Source organism: Cherax quadricarinatus, chromosome 49, assembly GCF_038502225.1.
Source record: "Cherax quadricarinatus isolate ZL_2023a chromosome 49, ASM3850222v1, whole genome shotgun sequence".
Taxonomy (NCBI): domain Eukaryota; kingdom Metazoa; phylum Arthropoda; class Malacostraca; order Decapoda; family Parastacidae; genus Cherax; species Cherax quadricarinatus.
This window is the reverse complement of record NC_091340.1, coordinates 9,742,296-9,767,347: the sequence shown is the minus strand read 5'-3', so window position 1 is coordinate 9,767,347 and position 25,052 is coordinate 9,742,296. Positions and strand designations below refer to the sequence as shown.

Sequence of the window (25,052 nt, the reverse complement as noted above, 5' to 3'; positions counted from 1 at the left end):
AGGTCTCTGTGGTGCATTGATTGTGGTAATGGTGTCAGTGGTGTATTGATGGTGGTAGTGGTGTCAGTGGTGCATTGATGGTGGTAGAGGTCTCTGTGGTGCATTGATGATGGTAGTGATGTCAGTGGTGCATTGACGGTGGTAGTGGTGTCAGTGGTGCATTGATGGTGGTAGTGGTGTCAGTGGTGCATTGATGGTGGTAGTGGTGTCAGTGGTGCATTGATGGTGGTAGTGGTGTCAGTGGTACATTGATAGTGGTAGTGGTGTCTGTGGTGCATCGATTTTGGTAGTGGCGCATTGATGGTGGTAGTGATATCAGTGGCGCATTGATGGTGGTAGTGGTGTCAATGGTACATTGACGGTGGTAGTGGTGTCAGTGGTGCATTGATGGTTGTAGTGGTGTCAGTGGTGCATTGATGGTTGTAGTGGTGTCAGTGGTGCATTGATGGTGGTAGTGGTGTCAGTGGTGCATTGATGGTGGTAGTGGTGTCAGTGGTGCATTGATGGTGGTAGTTCTGTCAGTGGTGCATTGATGGTGATAGTGGTGTCAGTGGTGCATTGATGGTGGTAGTGGTGTCATTGATACATTGATGGTGGTAGTGGTGTCAGTGGTGCATTGATGGTTGTAGTGGTGTCAGTGGTGCATTGATGGTGTCAGTGGCGCATTGATGGTGGTAGTGGTGTCAGTGGTGCATTATGGTGGTAGTGGTGTCAGTGGTGCATTTTGGTGGTAGTAGTGTCAGTGGTGCATTGATGGTGGTAGTGGTGTCAGTGGTGCATTGATGGTAGCAGTGGTGTCGGTGGTGCACTTAGGGTGGGAATGTTGTCAGTGGTGCATTGATGGTGGCAGTGGTATATTGATGATGGCAGTGGTGCACTGATGGTGGCAGTGGTGTATTGATGGTGTCAGTTGTGCATTGATGGTGTCAGTGGTTCAATGATTGTGGAAGTGGTGTCAGTGGTACATTGATGGTAGCAGTGCTGTATTAATGGTAGCAGTGGTGTATTGATGGTGGCAGTAATGCATTGATAGTGGCAGTGATGCATTGATGGTGGTAATGGTAAACTGATGGTGGCAGTTGTGCATTGATGATGGCAGTGGTGCACTGATGGTGGCAGTGGTGTATTGATGGTGTCAGTGGTGTTTTAATGGTCGCAGTGATGCAATGATGGTGTCAGTGGTGCATTGATGGTGTCAGTGGTTCATTGATGGTGGCACTGGTGTTAGTGGTACGTTGATGGTTGCAGTGGTGTCAGTGGTACACTGATGCTGGCAGTGATGTCAGTGGTGTATTGATAGTGGCAATGGTGCACTGATGGTGTCAGTGGTTCATTGATGGTGGCACTGGTGTAAGTGGTATGTTGATGGTACCAGTGGTGTATTAATGGTGGCAGTGGTGTATTGATGTTATGGTGGCAGTGATGCATTGATGGTGTCAGTGGTGCATTGATGGTGTCAGTGGTACATTGATGGTGGCAGTGGTGTATTGATGGTGACAGTGATGCATTGATGGTGTCTGTGGTGAATTGATGGTGTCAGTGGTTCACTGATGGGGGCACTGGTGTTATTGGTACATTGATGGTTGCAGTGGTGTCAGTGGTGCACTGATGGTAGCTGTGATGTCAGTGGTGCATTGATGGTTGCAGTGGTGTATTGATGGTGACAGTGGTGTATTGATTGTGGCAGTGGCGTACTGATGGCGGCAATGGTGAATTGATGGTGGCAGTGGTGCATTGTTGATGGCAGTGGTGCATTGATGGTGGCAGTGGTGTATTGATGGTGTCAATGGTGCATTGAGGGTGGCACTGGTGTCAGTGGTGCATTGATGGTGGCAGTGGTGCATTGATGGTGTCAGTGCATTGATGGTGGCACTGGTGTCAGTGATGCATTGATGGTGGCAGTGGTGTATTAATGGTGGCAGTGGTGTATTGATGGTGGCAGTGATGCATTGATGGAGGCAGTGAAATCAGTGGTGCACTGATGGTGGCAGTGGCGTATTGATGATGGCATTGGTGTCGGTGGTACACTGATGGTGGCAGTTGTGTATTGATGGTGGAAGTGGTGTCAGAGGTGCATTGATTTTGGCAGTGATGTTAATGTGCGTTGATGGTGGCAGTGGTGTCAGTGGTGTATTGATGGTGGCAGTGGTGCACTGATGGTGGCAGTGATGTCAGTGGTGTATTGATGGTGTCAGTGGTGTCAGTGGTGCATTGATTGTGCCAGTGATATCAGTGGTGCATTAATGGTGGCAATGGTACATTGATAATGGCAATGGTGCATTGATGATGGCAGTGATGTCAGTGGTGCATTAATGGTGGCAGTGGCGCATTAATGATGGCAGTGTTGTCAGTGGTGCGTTGATGGTAGAAGTGATGTCAGTAGTACATTGATGGTGGCAGTGATGTCAGTAGTGCATTGATGGTGGCAGTGATTTCAGTGGAGCGTTGGTGGTGGCAGTGGTATCTATGAAGCATTGATAGTGAAAGGGTGTCAGTATTATGGTAGTGATGAAAAAAGCATAGAAGCGATACTCTTATGGTAGTAGTGTTGATGGTGGTGACTGTGACAATGGTGGTGATGCTGGTGGTGATAATGGCTGTGGTGGTGATGATAGCAGTTGTAGTCAACAAGTAACTAAACCCCAGCTTACGTAACTAATTCAAGCTTATTTTAAGTTCAGCTGCAGGCTGACAGCCAGCTCAGCTGCACGCTACAGCTGCATTGTCTCAGAGCAGAATAACAGCTGAGTTAAACAGCACTACCTCAGAAACTTTTCTTCGTCCGAAGTGTCAACTGTGTGAATTGGAAACACAGTCAGTTGCGAGTATGTACTTGAAGAAGCAGCCAAGATACCCGATGGTGGGAACTCTGTACCAGAACTGTGAGAACTTCCAGCACTGGAGGAACACTTGATGCTGGGAAGAAACTCTCAGTCAGGGAAGTAGAAACGCCGATGATAGATGATGCTGGAAGGAGCTTTCAGCCACAGAAACAGGGTTAATAGATGATGTTGGCTGGAGCTTTCAACCAGAGAAAAGGAGAGCTGGTAGATGATGGTACTGACAGCTTTCAGATACAGAAATAGCCTTGTGTACGAATGGTATATAATACCGACAAGATGAGAGTAAGACACATGTGCAACATCTGGGTATCTTTATTGTAGACATCCAGTGGCTTTATTGATAAAGCCATCCAGTGGCTTTATCAATACAAATTCCAGGACATAACTTGAAGACAGTAGAACTATGTACAGAAGATGAGGTAATCAGTCCCTCAACCTAGGAGTAGGTGCGAAGAGCACCATAGTCGTGGAGATTCTGAAGAAATAGCCTTGATAGGTGATGATACAAAGAGATTTCAGCCACGGAAACAGGGCTGATAGATGATGCTGGTAAGAGCTTTCAGCAAGATAGACAGAAAGAGCCATGATATCTCTGCAAGACTGTGTAGATGACCATGTTAAGAGTGTTCAGTAATAGATAGATAGATAACATTGTTAACTATGTATGATAATATAGATAATATTGTGGCTGTGTTCATGAACACATATTAAGTCTTAGGGACTGATCCCCTCAGAATTACTTCTTTAAGTCTGAGGAACTGACCTCCACAGAATTACTTCAAGTATCAGAGGCTGACCTTCTCACAATTACTTCAAATCTGAGGGACTGACCTCAGAATTACTTCTTCAAGACTGAGGGACTGACCTCCTTAGAATTACTTCAAGTTTGAGGGACTGACCTTCTTAGAATTACTTCTTCAAGGCTTAGGGACTGACCTCCTTAGAATTACTTCAAGTTTGAGGGACTGACCTCTTCAGAATTGCTTCTTCAAAGCTGAGGGACTGACCTCTTCAGAATTGCTTCTTCAAGGCTGAGGGACTGACTACCCCATGACACTACTGTTGCTACTGTCTCCAACATTTAAGTCACCTCTGTATTCGGGAGACAAAGCCTGCTGAGCAGACGAAATGTTTCAACAATAATGATACCCAACTGTTGGACATGTATGGCATGCTAAGAGTAGGTTACACTTTACTCGACTCATATCATACCCATATAGGCATGCCCTCCCGACCAGCGAACCAGGTAATGAGAGTATAATGAATAGGGTCCCCCTCCTGGTTCAACCAGCCAATCACAAGGAAGCTCGCCAAAGTTGTGAAGCGATATTGGACACCTGTGAAGCAACCTTGGCAGACTTACCTCCAAGTCTGGTCGAAGACGGTTCTCACTGTGTCTCTTGCTTGCAATTTGTCTTTCTGTACGTATCCACTGTATATATCATGTACATACTAATACTTGCTGTTTGGTGATGGAAATATATTTATTTACTCTCAGCTGACTTTTGCTCGTTCCTCGTTCGGTTACCGTACTACAACCAGGTGTGCAGACCATTATATTACAAATCATACCACGAACGGGGATAGAACCCGCGATCAGAATTTCAAAACTCCAGACCGTCGTGTTAGCCACTGGACCAGCTAGCCACACTAAGATTCATCCAACTAGGTATATTTCTACACCTTAGAAAGGTTAGCATAGGCACCACCGTGACCATAAACGCAAGTTTTTACAGACTAATCTCCAGCTAGCGTGGCCGTGACGAACTCTAGCTCCAGTCCTCTCAAAGCCGTCAACATGACTCACGAAATCGTAATGACACGATTGCAAACAAACCATACCACGGAAGGGGATAGAACCCGCGGTCTGGAGTTTTGAGACTCTCTGATCGCGGGTTCTATCCCCGTCCGTGGTATGGTTTGTTTGCAATCGTGTCATTACGATTTCATGAGTCATTAGAGTACACCTGTTTCCTGAATGTGTCTTACTCGCCACAGATCTGGTCTTTAAGACCAAACTGCAGACCTAAGCTTAAAGCTTAACCACACAAAGGGCTCTAAATAAACCACACAGGGCTCTAAATAAACCACACACAGGGCTTTAAATAAACCACACACAGGGCACTAAATAAATCACACAGGGCTCTAAATAAACCACACACAGGGCTCTAAATAAACCACACAGGGCTCTAAATAAACCACACAGGGCTCTAAATAAACCACACAGGGCTCTAAATAAACCACACACAGGGCTCTAAATAAACCACACACAGAGCTCTAAATAAACCACACACAGGGCTCTAAATAAACCACACACAGAACTCTAAATAAACCACACACAGAGCTCTAAATAAACCACACACAGGGCTCTAAATAAACCACACAGGGTTCTAAATAAACCACACACAGGGCTCTAAATAAACCATACACAGAGCTCTAAATAAACCACACACAGGGCTCTAAATAAACCACACACAGAGCTCTAAATAAACCACACACAGGGCTCTAAATAAACCACACACAGAGCTCTAAATAAACCACACACAAAGCTCTAAATAAACCACACACAAAGCTCTAAATAAACCACACAGGGCTCTAAATAAACCACACACAGGGCTCTAAATAAACAGTTTACACTTCAGGTCACCGGATTTATTATAATATCAACCAGATTTAAAAGGAAATATCAATATTTACTTCTATAAAGGAAATACATGCGAGAATTTAGATTTAGATCAGTTCTCAAATCTAAAATTATAGACTGGGTGATTTCCTCTGCCCTTCAAAGTGTGTGGTGCCTTGATGCATGTGATGGGCTCTTGATCCTAGGAAGTGGAGCTATCATCCCTTTCCTTGAATAAAACCTGTTTACCTTCCATTCCTTGAAATTAATAAATAATAATAAGAAGAAGAAGAAAAAGAAGAAGAAAACAAAAAGAGAAGAAGAGAAAGAAGAAAAAGAAAGAAGGAGAACACCAAGTAAAAGAACAAGTAAGAGAACACCAAGTAAGAGAACACCAAGAGAACACTAAGTAAGAGAGCATCAAGTAAGAGAACACCAAGAGAACACCAAGCAAGAGAACATCAAGTAAGAGAACATCAAGTAAGAGAACAAGTAAGAGAACAAGTAAGAGAACAAGTAAGAGAACATCAAGTAAGAGAACACCAAGTAAGAGAACACCAAGTAAGAGAACATCAAGTAAGAGAACATCAAGTAAGAGAACACCAAGTAAGAGAACATCAAGTAAGAGAACACCAAGAGAACACTAAGTAAGAGAACACCAAGCAAGAGAACATCAAGTAAGAGAACATCAAGTAAGAGAACATCAAGTAAGAGAACATCAAGTAAGAGAACACCAAGAGAACACAAAGTAAGAGAACATCAAGTAAGAGAACACCAAGTAAGAGAACACCAAGTAGGAGAACATCAAGAGAACATAAAGTAAGAGAACACCAAGAGAACACCAAGTAAGAGAACACCAAGCAAGAGAACATCAAGTAAGAGAACATCAAGTAAGAGAACATCAAGTAGGAGAACACCAAGCAAGAGAACATCAAGTAAGAGAACATCAAGTAAGAGAACACCAAGAGAACACCAAGTAAAAGAACACCAAGTCAGAGAACATCAAGTAAGAGAACATCAAGTAAGAGAACATCAAGTAAGAGAACACCAAGTAAGAGAACATCAAGTAAGAGAACATCAAGTAAGAGAACATCAAGTAAGAGAGCATCAAGTAAGAGAACATAAAGTAAGAGAACATCAAGAAAGAGAGCACCAAGCAAGAGAACACCAAGTAAGAGAACATCAAGTAAGAGAACATCAAGTAAGAGAGCATCAAGTAAGAGAACATAAAGTAAGAGAACATCAAGAAAGAGAGCACCAAGCAAGAGAACACCAAGTAAGAGAACACCAAGTAAGAGAACACCAAGTAAGAGAACATCAAGTAAGAGAACATCAACTAAGAGAACATCAAGTAAGAGAACATCAAGTAAGAGAACATCAAGTAAGAGAACATCAAGTAAGAGAGCATCAAGTAAGAGAACATAAAGTAAGAGAACATCAAGAAAGAGAGCACCAAGCAAGAGAACACCAAGTAAGAGAACACCAAGTAAGAGAACACCAAGTAAGAGAACATCAAGTAAGAGAACATCAACTAAGAGAACATCAAGTAAGAGAACACCAAGTAAGAGAACATCAAGTAAGAGAACATCAAGTAAGAGAACATCAAGTAAGAGAACATCAAGTAAGAGAACATCAAGTAAGAGAACATCAAGTAAGAGAACATCAAGTAAGAGAACATCAAGTAAGAGAGCATCAAGTAAGAGAACATCAAGTAAGAGAACACCAAGTAAGAGAACACCAAAAGAACACCAAGTAAGAGAACATCAAGTAAGAGAACATCAAGTAAGAGAACATCAAGTAAGAGAACATCAAGTAAGAGAACACCAAGTAAGAGAACATCAATTAAGAGAGCATCAAGTAAGAGAACATAAAGTAAGAGAACATCAAGAAAGAGAGCACCAAGCAAGAGAACACCAAGTAAGAGAACACCAAGTAAGATAAGACCAAGTAAGAGAACATCAAGTATGAGAACATCAACTAAGAGAACATCAAGTAAGAGAACACCAAGTAAGAGAACATCAAGTAAGAGAACATCAAGTAAGAGAACATCAAGAGAACATCAAGTAAGAGAACATCAACTAAGAGAACATCAAGTAAGAGAACACCAAGTAAGAGAACATCAAGTAAGAGAACACCAAGTAAGAGAACATCAAGTAAGAGAACATCAAGTAAGAGAACATCAAGTAAGAGAACATCAAGTAAGAGAACACCAAGTAAGAGAACATCAAGTAAGAGAACATCAAGAGAACATCAAGTAAGAGAACATCAACTAAGAGAACATCAAGTAAGAGAACACCAAGTAAGAGAACATCAAGTAAGAGAACATCAAGTAAGAGAACACCAAGTAAGAGAACATCAAGTAAGAGAACACCAAGTAAGAGAACATCAAGTAAGAGAACATCAAGAGAACATCAAGTAAGAGAACATCAACTAAGAGAACATCAAGTAAGAGAACACCAAGTAAGAGAACATCAAGTAAGAGAACATCAAGTAAGAGAACACCAAGTAAGAGAACATCAAGTAAGAGAACACCAAGTAAGAGAACATCAAGTAAGAGAACATCAAGTAAGAGAACATCAAGAGAACATCAAGTAAGAGAACATCAACTAAGAGAACATCAAGTAAGAGAACACCAAGTAAAAGAACATCAAGTAAGAGAACATCAAGTAAGAAAACATCAACTAAGAGAACATCAAGTAAGAGAACATCAAGTAAGAGAACACCAAGTAAGAGAACACCAAAAGAACACCAAGTAAGAGAACATCAAGTAAGAGAACATCAAGTAAGAGAACATCAAGTAAGAGCACATCAAGTAAGAGAACACCAAGTAAGAGAACATCAATTAAGAGAGCATCAAGTAAGAGAACATAAAGTAAGAGAACATCAAGAAAGAGAGCACCAAGCAAGAGAACACCAAGTAAGAGAACACCAAGTAAGATAACACCAAGTAAGAGAACATCAAGTATGAGAACATCAACTAAGAGAACATCAAGTAAGAGAACACCAAGTAAGAGAACATCAAGTAAGAGAACATCAAGTAAGAGAACATCAAGAGAACATCAAGTAAGAGAACATCAACTAAGAGAACATCAAGTAAGAGAACACCAAGTAAGAGAACATCAAGTAAGAGAACACCAAGTAAGAGAACATCAAGTAAGAGAACATCAAGTAAGAGAACACCAAGTAAGAGAACATCAAGTAAGAGAACACCAAGTAAGAGAACATCAAGTAAGAGAACATCAAGAGAACATCAAGTAAGAGAACATCAACTAAGAGAACATCAAGTAAGAGAACACCAAGTAAGAGAACATCAAGTAAGAGAACATCAAGTAAGAGAACACCAAGTAAGAGAACATCAAGTAAGAGAACACCAAGTAAGAGAACATCAAGTAAGAGAACATCAAGAGAACATCAAGTAAGAGAACATCAACTAAGAGAACATCAAGTAAGAGAACACCAAGTAAGAGAACATCAAGTAAGAGAACATCAAGTAAGAGAACACCAAGTAAGAGAACATCAAGTAAGAGAACACCAAGTAAGAGAACATCAAGTAAGAGAACATCAAGTAAGAGAACATCAAGAGAACATCAAGTAAGAGAACATCAACTAAGAGAACATCAAGTAAGAGAACACCAAGTAAAAGAACATCAAGTAAGAGAACATCAAGTAAGAGAACATCAACTAAGAGAACATCAAGTAAGAGAACATCAAGTAAGAGAACACCAAGTAAGAGAACATCAAGTAAGAGAACACCAAGTAAGAGAACACCAAGAGAACACCAAGTAAGAGAACATCAAGTAAGAGAACACCAAGTAAAAGAACATCAAGTAAGAGAACATCAAGTAAGAGAACATCAAGTAAGAGAACGTCAAGTAAGAGAACATCAAGTAAGACAACATCAAGTAAGAGAACACCAAGTAAGAGAACATCAAGTAAGAGAACATCATGTAAGAGAACATCAAGTAAGAGATCACCAAGCAAGAGAACACCAAGTGAGAGAACACCAAGTAAGAGAACATCAAGTAAGAGAACATCATGTAAGAGAACATCAAGTAAGAGATCACCAAGCAAGAGAACACCAAGTGAGAGAACACCAAGTAAGAGAACACCAAGTAAGAGAACACCAAGTAAGAGAACACCAAGTAAGAGAACATCAAGTAAGAGAACACCAAGAGAACACCAGGTAAGAGAACACCAGGTAAGAGAACACCAAGTAAGAGAACACCAAGTAAGAGAACACCAGGTAAGAGAACACCAAGTAAGAGAACACCAAGTAAGAGAACACCAAGTAAGAGAACACCAAGTAAGAGAACACCAAGTAAGAGAACACCAAATAAGAGAACCCCAAGAGAACACCAAGTAAGAGAACACCAGGTAAGAGAACACCAAGTAAGAGAACACCAGGTAAGAGAACACCAAGTAAGAGAACACCAGGTAAGAGAACACCAAGAGAACACCACCACTGAGGCAGGAGAGGAGCAGTTAGGTTGTCTTGCAAGAAACATCATGAAGACAGACTAGTCATCTTACCTAGTATACCCAGACGATAGTTGATAGTGACGACTATGACTCGACCCAAGGCTGCCAGGAAGGACCCATCATAGAGGCTGGACGACCCCCACTCGTACGACTCACCGTGGACGAAGACGACCACAGGGTAGGCCGAACTCGGCTTCTCTGTAGCGGGAGAGACGAGAAAACTTACAGAGGCGTTCACATAAATGTTCGTACATGTACGCAAAGATGTACACACAGATATAAGTACATGTACACATAGATGTACACACAAGTGTATGTAGTGAAGGCAGGAACCATACATAGTTATAAGACGAGGTATGACAAAGCTCATGGAGCAGGGGGAGAGAGGACCTAGTAGCGGTCAGTGAAGAGGCGGGGCCAGGAGCTGAGTCTCGACCCCTGCAACCACAAATATGTGAGAATAAATATGTGAGTACACAGATGTAAGTACATGTACACATAGATGTACACACAGATGTAAGTACTTGTACACACAGATGTAAGTACATGTACACATAGATGTACACACAGATGTAAGTACTTGTACACACAGATGTAAGTACATGTACACATAGATGTGCACAAAGATGTAAGTACTTGTACACACAGATGTAAGTACATGTACACATAGATGTACACACAGATGTAAGTACTTATACACACAGATGTAAGTACATGTACACATAGATGTACACACAGATGTAAGTACTTGTACACACATATGTAAGTACATGTACACATAGATGTACACACAGATGTAAGTACTTGTACACACAGATGTAAGTACATGTACACATAGATGTACACACAGATGTACGTACTTGTACACACAGATGTAAGTACATGTACACATAGATGTACACACAGATGTAAGTACTTGTACACACAGATGTAAGTACATGTACACATAGATGTACACACAGATGTAAGTACATGTACACATAGATGTACACACAGATGTAAGTACTTGTACACACATGATGTAAGTACATGTACACATAGATGTACACACATATGTAAGTACATGTATACATTGATGTACACATAGATGTACACACAGATGTAAGTATATGAACACATAAATGTATACACAGCTGTAAGTACATGTACATAGATGTACACACAGATGTAAGTACATGTACGCATAGATGTGCACACAGATGTAAGTACATGTACACATAGATGTACGTACATGTACCCATAGATGTACGTACATGTACCCATAGATGTACGTACTTGTACACACATATATAGACATAGATGTGTGTAGATGTACACATAGTTGTACGTAGATGAACACATAAATGTACACATAGCTGTATGTAGACCTATACAGATACATACGTAGATGTACACGTAAATTTAGACATCAATGTACGTAGATATACACAGATGTATGTAGACGTACACATACGTAGATGTACGCATACACGTACATATGTCGTACATGTGTACGACACATAGAAACACACAGCAGGTGTTTTCAGTGATGAATACAACACATAACACCTAAGTGTCTTTACTAACACGTCTGCAGCAATAAAGACACCTAGGTGCTACACATGTGTCTTATATGTCCCGTAAGACACATTTACTGGCCGGACACATACGGGCGAAACAGAGACACTTGGAATACACATCTTTATTATGGCAACTTTCGCTAAAATAAAGTTTTGGGAAGTTATGATAAAGTATTTGAGCGAAACGTTGTCTTTATTAAGGCTTAGTAAAGTGTCAATGTAACGCGCACACGCGCTCATGTAAGTAGTGGTAGTAGTAGTAATAATAGTAGTAATAGTAATGGTAGTAGTAGTAGTAGTAGTAGTTGCGTTAGTAGTGTAAGAACAGCAGCAACAGCACGCAATGTAACGGTAGCAGCAGTAGCTAGTAGCAGCGTAGTAGCTAGTTAGCAGCTTAAGCGCTTGCTGCCGCTGCGTTGCGTAAGCGTTGCTGCAGCTGCGTTGCGCTGCTGCTGCTGCTGCAGCAGCGCTGCTGCCGCTGCTGCGCTGCTGCAGCAGCGCTGGCCGCTGCAGCTGTTGCTTGCTGCCGCTGCTGCAGCTGCTGCTGCTGCAGCAGCGCTGCAGCTGCTTGCTGCTGCTGCTGCGTGCTGCTGCAGCTGCAGCAAGTTGCCGCGCTGCTGCCAGCAGCAGCAGCGCTTAGCTGCAGCTGCAGCAGCTGCAGCAGCAGCAGCGCTTGCTGCTGCTGCTGCTGCAGCCAGCAGCATGCTGCAGCAGCAGCAGCGCTGCTGCAGCAGCAGCAGCTGTTGCAACAGCAGCATGCAGCTGCAGCAGCAAGCAGCAGCAGCAGCAGCAGCAAGTTGCAGCAGCAGCAGCAGCAGCAGCAGCAGCTTGCAGCAGCTTGCAGCTGCAGCAGCAGCAGCAGCAGCAGCAGCAGCAGCAGCAGCAGCAGCAGCATCAGCAGCAGCAGCAGCAGCAGCAGCAGCAGCACCAGCAGCAGTAGCAGCAGTGCCACCAGCCAACCAGCAGCAGCAGCAGCACCAGCACCACCAGCAGCAGCAGTAGCACCAGCACCACCAGCCAGCGCAAGCAGCAGCAGCAGCAGCAGCAACAACAGCAGCAACAGCAACGGCAGCAGCAGCAGCAGCAGCAGCAGCAGCAGCAGCAGCAGCAGCAGCAGCAGCTTGTTAGCAGCGCTGTTGCTAAGCTGCTGCAGCTGTTGCTGCAGCAGCAGCGTTGCAGCAGCAGCAGCTGCGTTGCTAGCAAGCAGCAGCAGCAGCTGCTGCGCAGCAGCAGCAGCAGCAAGCAGCGGCAGCAGCAGCAGCTGCTGCGTTGCTGCCGCCAGCAGCTGCATCAGGAGCTGCTGTTGCTGCAGCTGCAGCTGCATGCTGCTGCAGCAGCAGCAGCTAGCAGCGTTAACCAGCAGCAGCAGCAGCGTTGCAGCAGCAGCAGCAGCAGTCAGCAAGCAGCAGCAGCAGCAGCGTTGTTCCGCCTGCCTGCCAGCAGCTGCTAGCAGCAGCAGCAGCAGCAGCAGCAGCAGCATGCGCAGCAGTTAGCAGCAGCAGCAGCAGCAGCAGCAGCAGCAGCAGCCGCAGCAGTAGCGCAGCAGCAGCAGCAGCAGCAGCAGCAGCAGCAGCAGCAGCAGCAGCAGCAGCAGCAGCAGCAGCAGCAGCAGCAGCAGCAGCAGCAGCATAGCAGCAGCAGCAGCATAGCAGCAGCAGCAGCAGCAGCAGAGCAGCAGCAGCAGCAGCAGCAGCAGCACCAGCACCACCAGCAGCAGCAGTAGCACCAGCACCACCAGCGTTGGGCAGCAGCAGCAGCAGCAGCAGCAGTGACAAAAACAACAGCAGCAGCAGCAGCAGCAGCGGTGGCGGTGGCAGGTGGCAGGCAGCAGTAGCAGCAGTAGCAGCTTGCAGTAGTAGTAGTAGTAGTGACAGTAATAGTAAAAGGAATGATAGTAGTACTGATAGTAGGAGTAGCAGTTTTGGTAATAATTGTAGTAATAGTGACAGTATTAGTAGTAGCAGTAGTAGTACTACTGACAATAGTAGCGATAGTTGTAGTAGTGATAGTAGTAGTAGCAGTGGTAGTAGTGATAGTAGTGGTGATAGTATTAGTAGTGATAATAGTATTAGTGATAGTAGCAGTAGTAGTAATAGAGCGTAATGTGTGGGAAGAGAGAGAAAGAGAGAGAGAGAGAGAGAGAGAGAGAGAGAGAGAGAGAGAGAGAGAGAGAGAGAGAGAGAGAGAGAGAGAGAGAGAGAGAGAGAGATGAGGTAGAGACTGTGAGAGTTGAGTGAGAGAGGCAGTAGGGAATTCTTGGCGCCTGGCTGGAGCCTCTCTGTCATAATCTTTACCCTCGTCCCTGCTGGCCCGATTGCAACCCTAGAATGCACAGTCAACCCTGCCTGGGTTACATAGTCAACCCTGCCTGGGTTACACAGTCAACCCTGCCTGGGTTATACACTCAACCCTGCCTGTGTTACACAGTCAATCCTGCCAGTGTTACACAGTCAACCCTGCCTGCGTTACACAGTCAACCATGCCTGGGTTATACACTCAACCCTGCCTGTGTTACACAGTCAACCCTGCCTGGGTTACACAGTCAACCCTGCCTGTGTTACACAGTCAACCCTGCCTGGGTTATACACTCAACCCTGCCTGTGTTACACAGTCAACCCTGCCTGGGTTACACACTCAACCCTGCCTGGGTTACGCACTCAACCCTGCCTGGGTTACACACTCAACCCTGCCTGGGTTATACACTCAACCCTGCCTAGGTTACACACTCAACCCTGCCTGGGTTACACACTCAACCCTGCCTGGGTTACACACTCAACCCTGCCTGGGTTACACACTCAACCCTGCCTGGGTTACACACTCAACCCTGCCTGGGTTACACACTCACCCCTGCCTGGGTTACACACTCACCCCTGCCTGGGTTACACACTCAACCCTGCCTAGGTTACACACTCAACCCTGCCTGGGTTATACACTCAACCCTGCCTAGGTTACACACTCAACCCTGCCTGGGTTATACACTCAACTCTGCCTGGGTTACACACTCACCCCTGCCTGGGTTACACACTCAACCCTGCCTGGGTTACACACTCAACCCTGCCTAGGTTACACACTCAACCCTGCCTGGGTTATACACTCAACTCTGCCTGGGTTACACACTCACCCCTGCCTGGGTTACACACTCAACCCTGCCTGGGTTACACACTCACCCCTGCCTGGGTTACACACTCAACCCTGTCTGGGTTCTCAGGATAAAGGCAGCAGAACATACAATCCCAACACTTCTGGATATTACCCCTGACTGCCTTTCTGAAGTGGATGATTGGGCGCAAGAACCTTAAAAGACTGTTATTAAGACTGTCAAAACTAGAGGAAATGGAGATGCTGAATTCACTTCAACTGGAAAACTTACGAAAGTTTTAATACTTTAGACTTTCAAAGAATATTTTTTTTGTTTAAGCTACGAATACATAGAAAGATTCTTTGCTCGCTAGAATATTTGAATAAGTTGTGTATGTGTGTATATATTTGTACAAATTAGAGAAAATTTCAGTAGAGGAAAAGTTACTAGAACAAACACATGTTATTGAGGATCGTGTGTAGTTTGTGGATCAATTTGGAAGCAAAGTGGGAGAGAGTTAGAGTGAAATTGAATTAGGAACTCGGTAGAGGAGTTAATGGAGGAGCTGGGGGGACGTGAAACGACAGTGGACGAGTGTGGTAAGTGAAGCTGCTTTGATGATGGTAATGAGAGAGAGAGAGAGAGAGAGAGAGAGAGAGAGAGAGAGAGAGAGAGAGAGAGAGAGAGAGAGAGAGAGAGAGAGAGAGAGAGTGAGAGAGAGAGAGAGAGAGAGAGAGAGAGAGAGTGGAGAGAGGAGAGTGAGAGAGGAGGAGGTGGAGTGGAGGTGGAGGAGTGGAGAGGAGAGAGAGAGAGGAGAGGAGAGAGAGGAGAGAGAGAGAGAGAGAGAGAGAGAGAGAGAGAGAGAGTGGAGTGGAGTGAGAGAGAGTGAGTAGAGAGAGAGAGAGAGAGAGAGAGAGAGAGTGAGAGAGTGAGTGGAGTGAGAGGTGAGTGGAGTGGAGGTGAGTGAGTGAGAGAGAGAGAGAGAGAGAGAGAGAGAGAGAGAGAGAGAGAGAGAGAGAGAGAGAGAGAGAGAGAGAGAGAGATAGAGAGAGAGAGAGAGAGAGAGCGAGAGAGAGTGAGAGGAGTGAGTGAGGAGAGGAGAGAGAGAGAGAGAGAGAGAGAGAGAGAGAGAGAGAGAGAGAGAGAGAGAGAGAGAGAGAGAGAGAGAGAGAGAGAGAGAGAGAGAGCACATAAGGAAAGACAGTTAGCAGAGGACTTCAGAGTCCATATCTAGGCTATCTGCTGAGAAGGATTATCTGTTTCTATCTTATGTAAGGACTATCAGTAATCTAGATGTTCGAGGCAAGGACTGTCAAGTAGAAGGCTCTCTTCCCACCCTCCTCTTCCTCTGGTTACTGCCGTCATGAAAGAAGAGCATAATATGCTGTACCATACTGGATAAAACGGAATAGAATTTGCAGGAGAGGCAGGAGTGGACTGATGACGTGGGCAATTTTTACTGCCTCTACTGCAGACACTACAAGTTCTACTTTCATATCCCAATTCCTGGAGTCTACCTGGAGGTCGTTGGATCAACGCCCCCGCTGCCCAGTCCTCGACTAAGCCTCCAGATGGATCAGAACCTGATCAGTCGTTCAATAGTTCTACTTCTAGAGGCTACAAGTTCTGCTTGTACAGTGTTGCAAGCGGACGTGAACAACAAAGCAAGAAGGTAGGTTATGCAGTTGGCAGCAGACACCAGGATACCGGTGGTCACTGCCTGAAGACGACCGTGACTAGCAGAACACTGCGTTTGTAAAGTGTTCGTCCACAAAGTGTGCGTCCACATAAAGTGTGCGTCCACATAAAGTGTGCGTCCACATAAAGTGTGCGTCCACATAAAGTGTGCGTCCACATAAATTGTGCGTCCACATAAAGTGTGCGTCCACATAAAGTGTGCGTCCACATAAAGTGTAGGTGCACATAAAGTGAACGCCACATTAAGGTCACCTGGAGAAGGTTCCGTACTCACTAATAGAGTTATATTTAAGACTCTTGTCATCCAAACACGCCTTTTTGGGATTACATTAAGAGCCACTAAGGTCACGTCAGGGACTCTTGAAATCACTTTAAAGACTCTCTGGGGGTCAAATTAATACTCTTAGGGGCCACAAGAGTCGGAAGTAAGAGGAAAGTTCAAGCTTATACGGGAAGAGTTAACCAGACTTTACGAGAATAGTATAGGGAGAGCTGTGTGGCTGGTGGAGAGTGAGACAAGGGAAGATTTTTTTTTTTTTTTTTTTTTTGCTGTGAGTGTGAGGCAAGAGAATGTTGGGAGGGATAGGGAGTGCTTTTGAGTTTATATATATATATATATATATATATATATATATATATATATATATATATATATATATATATATATATATATATATATATATATATATATATATATATATATATATGTGTGTGTGTGTGTGTGTGTGTGTGTGTGTGTGTGTGTGTGTGTGTGTGTGTGTGTGTGTGTGTGTGTGTGTGTGTGTGTGTGTGTGTGTGTGTGTGTACTCACCTAGTTGTACTTACCTAGTTGAGGTTGCAGGGGTCGAGTCCAAGCTCCTGGCCCCGCCTCTTCACTGGTCGCTACTAGGTCACTCTCCCTGAACCATGAGCTTTATCGTACCTCTGCTTAAAGCTATGTATGGATCCTGCCTCCACTACATCGCTTCCCAAACTATTCCACTTCCTGACAACTCTGTGGCTGAAGGAATACTTCCTAACATCCCTGTGATTCATCTGTGTTTTCAGCTTCCAACTGTGTCCCCGTGTTGCTGTGTCCAGTCTCTGGAACATCCTGTCTTTGTCCACCTTGTCAATTCCTCTCAGTATTTTGTAAGTCGTTATCATGTCCCCCCTATCTCTCCTGTCCTCCAGTGTCGTCAGGTTGATTTCCCTTAACCTCTCCTCATAGGACATACCTCTTAACTCTGGGACTAGTCTTGTTGCAAACCTTGGCACTTTCTCTAGTTTCTTTACATGCTTGGCTAGGTGTGGGTTCCAAACTGGTGCCGCATACTCTAATATGGGCCTAACGTACACGGTGTACAGAGTCCTGAACGATACAGTGTACTCACCTATTTGTACTCACCTATTTGTGGTTGCAGGGGTCGAGTCTTAGCTCCTGGCCCCGCCTCTTCACCGGTTGCTACTGGGCCCTCTTTCTCCCCGCTCCATGAGCTTTATCAAACCTCGTCTTAAAACTGTGTATGGTTCCTGCCTCCACTACGTCATTTTCTAGGCTATTCCACTGCCTTGCAGCTCTATGACTGAAGAAATACTTCCTAATATCTCTCTGACTCATTTGTGTCTTCAACTTCCAATTGTGGCCTCTTGTTTCTGTGTCCCCTCCCTGGAACATCCTGTCTTTGTCCACCTTGTCTATTCCACGCAGTATTTTATATGTCGTTATCATGTCTCCCCTGACCCTCCTGTCCTCCAGTGTCGTCAGGCTGATTTCCCTGTGTGTGTGTGTGTGTGTGTGTGTGTGTGTGTGTGTGTGTGTGGTGCTGAATAGGTAAAACTTGCTATTTTGGCTTAAATAGCAACGTTTTTCTTGCCGAATAAGGCAAGTGAAAATCTGTGAATGCAATAATTTGGAAAAATCACTCTGAACCTAACGAAAAAAATATATTCCATTGTGTTTGTTTATTATTAAATTATTGTAGACTTAGGTAAAATATATTTAGTTGGATTAGGCTAAATTAAATTGCGCTTGTTATAATGTTAGGTAAGTTTTCTAAGGTTCTTTTGGTACAAAATTATTAATTTTTACATAAACATTAATGAAAAAAAATATATATCTTTAAACGTATAAGAGAAAATTTTCAGAAAGGACTTAATTTTAAATGAGTTCTTCCTAATTGACCAATTTTACCTATTCGGCATGACATATATATATATATATATATATATATATATATATATATATATATATATATATATATATATATATATATATATATATATGTATATATATATATATATATATATATATATATATATATATATATATATATATATATATATATATATATATATATATATATATATATATATATATCACTGCAGCCAACAGTGGAATGAAAAAATATAAACATGTGCACCATCCCCTCGCTGGAATACCTGAGAGTTAAAAAAAAAATCTCGCTATTCTACCGGTAAAATAACTTTTTCTTTCACTATTCTGGCCTCTTTCCAGCCTTCCAGTATTAAATCCCTCTTAATCCTATTGTAACATCTTACTGTGTATCTTGATGTGTCTTAGACATCTGGTATGTAGTAGCCCCGTGTTCTCCAGCTGGTGTGTGGGCTGGTAGCCTGACTAGCGGCTACTAGTAACGCACTACATGCTAGTTCCTGGCTCTCGTTAGTACCTAACGATGTTCTGTTATGTGGAAACTACAATATTTTTGTACCGCATAAAAATAGATGAAAATAATCTGAGTGTGACTGAGACCCTTATCAGGTGTCGCTGTGTTAATTACTGATGCGAATGACACCATCACCAATGTAGCTAGTTTTTGTTTATGGGATTTATTATCACTGAGATATTCCACTTGTAGGCCGTTCCCTCATGTAATCTATATTTTACGTTGTTCAATAATGTCTTTATCTCTCTCTCTCTCTCTCTCTCTCTCTCTCTCTCGATGGGTAAGAATAGATCTGCTGCTAAAGCTCCTGGGCCATGGGAAAGGGTTCACTCGTTTTGCAGATGGTAGACTCTGATGGAATATAATACACTATCAACTGCGATTTTTGTTTTAATTAATGTTAAGCGCTTAACCCATGTGGGTTATTCAGCGCAAGGTATGGTGGAGGCTCGAGTCTCAGTCTCGTGAGAGCCAGACAAACGTGTTTCCTATTTGTACTCACCTAGTGCCATACATGATCGCTGGTGGTATATACACTAGTGCCATACATGATCGCTGGTGGTATATACACTAGTGCCATACATGATCGCTGGTGGTATATACACTAGTGCCATACATGATCGCTGGTGGTATATACACTAGTGCCATACATGATCGCTGGTGGTATATACACTAGTGCCATACATGATCGCTGGTGGTATATACACTAGTGCCATACATGATCGCTGGTGGTATATACACTAGTGCCATACATGATCGCTGGTGGTATATACACTAGTGCCATACATGATCGCTGGTGGTATATACACTAGTGCCATACATGATCGCTGGTGGTATATACACTAGTGCCATACATGGTCGCTGGTGGTATATACACTAGTGCCATACATGATCGCTGGTGGTATATACACGAGTGCCATACATGATCGCTGGTGCTATATACACTAGTGCCATACATGATCGCTGGTGGTATATACACTAGTGCCATACATGATCGCTGGTGGTATATACACTAGTGCCATACATGATCGCTGGTGGTATATACACTAGTGCCATACACGATCGCTGGTGCTATATACACTAGTGCCATACATGATCGCTGGTGGTATATACACTAGTGCCATACATGATCGCTGGTGGTATATACACTAGTGCCATACATGATCGCTGGTGCTATATACACTAGTGCCATACATGATCGCTGGTGGTATATACACTAGTGCCATACATGATCGCTGGTGCTATATACACTAGTGCCATACATGATCGCTGGTGGTATATACACTAGTGCCATATATGATCGCTGGTGGTATATACACTAGTGCCATACATGATCGCTTGTGCTATATACACTAGTGCCATACATGATCGCTGGTGGTATATACACTAGTGCCATACATGATCGCTGGTGGTATATACACTAGTGCCATACATGATCGCTGGTGGTATATACACTAGTGCCATACATGATCGCTGGCGCTATATACACTAGTGCCATACATGATCGCTGGTGGTATATACACTAGTGCCATACATGATCGCTGGTGCTATATACACTAGTGCCATACATGATCGCTGGTGGAATATACACTAGTGCCATACATGATCGCTGGTGGTATATACACTAGTGCCATACATGATCGCTGGTGCTATATACACTAGTGCCATACATGATAGCTGGTGGTATATACACTAGTGCCATACATGATCGCTGGTGGTATATACACTAGTGCCATACATGATCGCTGGTGCTATATACACTAGTGCCATACATGATCGCTGGTGGTATATACACTAGTGCCATACATGATCGCTGGTGGTATATACACTAGTGCCATACATGATCGCTGGTGCTATATACACTAGTGCCATACATGATCGCTGGTGGTATATACACTAGTGCCATACATGGTCGCTGGTGGTATATACACTAGTGCCATACATGATCGCTGGTGGTATATACACTAGTGCCATACATGATCGCTGGTGGTATATACACTAGTGCCATACATGATCGCTGGTGGTACATACACTAGTGCCATACATGATCGCTGGTGGTATATACACTAGTGCCATACATGATCGCTGGTGGTATATACACTAGTGCCATACATGATCGCTGGTGCTATATACACTAGTGCCATACATGATCGCTGGTGGTATATACACTAGTGCCATACATGATCGCTGGTGGTATATACACTAGTGTCATACATGATCACTGGTGCTATATACACTAGTGCCGTACATGATCGCTGGTGGTATATACACTAGTGCCTTACATGATCTCTGGTGGTATATACACTAGTGCCATACATGATCGCTGGTGGTATATACACTAGTGCCATACATGATCGCTGGTGCTATATACACTAGTGCCATACATGATCGCTGGTGGTATATACACTAGTGCCATACATGATCGCTGGTGGTATATACACTAGTGCCATACATGATCGCTGGTGCTATATACACTAGTGCCATACATGATCGCTGGTGGTATATACACTAGTGCCATACATGGTCGCTGGTGGTATATACACTAGTGCCATACATGATCGCTGGTGGTATATACACTAGTGCCATACATGATCGCTGGTGGTATATACACTAGTGCCATACATGATCGCTGGTGCTATTTACACTAGTGCCGTACATGATCGCTGGTGGTATATATACTAGTGCCATACATGGTCGCTGGTGGTATATACACTAGTGCCATACATGATCGCTGGTGGTATATACACTAGTGCCATACATGATCTCTGGTGGTATATACACTAGGGCCATACATGATCGCTGGTGGTATATACACTAGTGCCATACATGATCGCTGGTGGTATATACACTAGTGCCATACATGATCGCTGGTGGTATATACACTAGTGCCATACATGATCGCTGGTGGTATATACACTAGTGCCATACATGATCGCTGGTGGTATATACACTAGTGCCATACATGATCGCTGGTGGTATATACACTAGTGCCATACATGATCGCTGGTGGTATATACACTAGTGCCATACATGATCGCTGGTGGTATATACACTAGTGCCATACATGATCGCTGGTGGTATATACACTAGTGCCATACATGATCGCTGGTGCTATATACACTAGTGCCATACATGATCGCTGGTGGTATATACACTAGTGCCATACATGATCGCTGGTGGTATATACACTAGTGCCATACATGATCGCTGGTGGTATATACACTAGTGCCATACATGATCGCTGGTGGTATATACACTAGTGCCATACATGATCGCTGGTGGTATATACACTAGTGCCATACATGATCGCTGGTGGTATATACACTAGTGCCATACATGATCGCTGGTGGTATATACACTAGTGCCATACATGATCGCTGGTGGTATATACACTAGTGCCATACATGATCGCTGGTGGTATATACACTAGTGCCATACATGATCGCTGGTGGTATATACACTAGTGCCATACATGATCGCTGGTGGTATATACACTAGTGCATACATGATCGCTGGTGGTATATACACTAGTGCCATACATGATCGCTGGTGGTATATACACTAGTGCCATACATGATCGCTGGTGGTATATACACTAGTGCCATACATGATCGCTGGTGCTATATATACTAGTGCCATACATGATCGCTGGTGGTATATACACTAGTGCCATACATGGTCGCTGGTGCTATATACACTAGTGCCATACATGATCGCTGGTGGTATATACACTAGTGCCATACATGATCGCTGGTGGTATATACACTAGTGCCATACATGATCGCTGGTGGTATATACACTAGTGCCATACATGATCGCTGGTGGTATATACACTAGTGCCATATATGATCGCTGGTGCTATATACACTAGTGCCATACATGATCGCTGGTGGTATATACACTAGTGCCATACATGATCGCTGGTGCTATATACACTAGTGCCATACATGATCGCTGGTGGTATATACACTAGTGCCATACATGATCGCTGGTGGTATATACACTAGTGCCATACATGATCGCTGGTGCTATATACACTAGTGCCATACATGATCGCTGGTGGTATATACACTAGTGCCATACATGATCGCTGGTGCTATATACACTAGTGCCATATATGATCGCTGGTGGTATATACACTAGTGCCATACATGATCGCTGGTGGTATATACACTAGTGCCATACATGATCGCTGGTGCTATATACACTAGTGCCATACATGATCGCTGGTGGTATATACACTAGTGCCATACATGATCGCTGGTGGTATATACACTAGTGCCATACATGATCGCTGGTGCTATATACACTAGTGCCATACATGGTCGCTGGTGGTATATACACTAGTGCCATACATGATCGCTGGTGCTATATACACTAGTGCCATACATGATCGCTGGTGCTATATACACTAGTGCCATACATGGTCGCTGGTGGTATATACACTAGTGCCATACATGATCGCTGGTGGTATATACACTAGTGCCATACATGATCGCTGGTGGTATATACACTAGTGCCATACATGATCGCTGGTGGTATATACACTAGTGCCATACATGATCGCTGGTGGTATATACACTAGTGCCATACATGATCGCTGGTGGTATATACACTAGTGCCATACATGATCGCTGGTGCTATATACACTAGTGCCATACATGGTCGCTGGTGGTATATACACTAGTGCCATACATGATCGCTGGTGCTATATACACTAGTGCCATACATGATCGCTGGTGGTATATACACTAGTGCCATACATGATCGCTGGTGCTATATATACTAGTGCCATACATGATCGCTGGTGGTATATACACTAGTGCCATACATGATCGCTGGTGCTATATATACTAGTGCCATACATGATCGCTGGTGGTATATACACTAGTGCCATACATGGTCGCTGGTGGTATATACACTAGTGCCATACATGATCGCTGGTGGTATATACACTAGTGCCATACATGATCGCTGGTGGTATATACACTAGTGCCATACATGATCGCTGGTGCTATTTACACTAGTGCCGTACATGATCGCTGGTGGTATATATACTAGTGCCATACATGGTCGCTGGTGGTATATACACTAGTGCCATACATGATCGCTGGTGGTATATACACTAGTGCCATACATGATCTCTGGTGGTATATACACTAGGGCCATACATGATCGCTGGTGGTATATACACTAGTGCCATACATGATCGCTGGTGGTATATACACTAGTGCCATACATGATCGCTGGTGGTATATACACTAGTGCCATACATGATCGCTGGTGGTATATACACTAGTGCCATACATGATCGCTGGTGGTATATACACTAGTGCCATATATGATCGCTGGTGGTATATACACTAGTGCCATACATGATCGCTGGTGGTATATACACTAGTGCCATACATGATCGCTGGTGGTATATACACTAGTGCCATACATGATCGCTGGTGGTATATACACTAGTGCCATACATGATCGCTGGTGCTATATACACTAGTGCCATACATGATCGCTGGTGGTATATACACTAGTGCCATACATGATCGCTGGTGGTATATACACTAGTGCCATACATGATCGCTGGTGGTATATACACTAGTGCCATACATGATCGCTGGTGGTATATACACTAGTGCCATACATGATCGCTGGTGGTATATACACTAGTGCCATACATGATCGCTGGTGGTATATACACTAGTGCCATACATGATCGCTGGTGGTATATACACTAGTGCCATACATGATCGCTGGTGGTATATACACTAGTGCCATACATGATCGCTGGTGGTATATACACTAGTGCCATACATGATCGCTGGTGGTATATACACTAGTGCCATACATGATCGCTGGTGGTATATACACTAGTGCCATACATGATCGCTGGTGGTATATACACTAGTGCATACATGATCGCTGGTGGTATATACACTAGTGCCATACATGATCGCTGGTGGTATATACACTAGTGCCATACATGATCGCTGGTGGTATATACACTAGTGCCATACATGATCGCTGGTGCTATATATACTAGTGCCATACATGATCGCTGGTGGTATATACACTAGTGCCATACATGGTCGCTGGTGC

General features: G+C 43.7%; 1 protein-coding gene across 1 annotated transcript in view; it reads right to left on the bottom strand.

Moving 5' to 3' along the window:
* Positions 1-25,052, bottom strand: part of LOC128696944 (neuroligin-4, X-linked-like) — a 156,353-nt gene that overhangs the window by 50,188 nt on the left and 81,113 nt on the right. Inside the window, exon 2 of the mRNA XM_070095182.1 lies at positions 9,997-10,143. Within this exon, the coding sequence (XP_069951283.1) occupies positions 9,997-10,143 (147 nt within the window). The remainder of the gene's footprint in view (positions 1-9,996; positions 10,144-25,052) is intronic.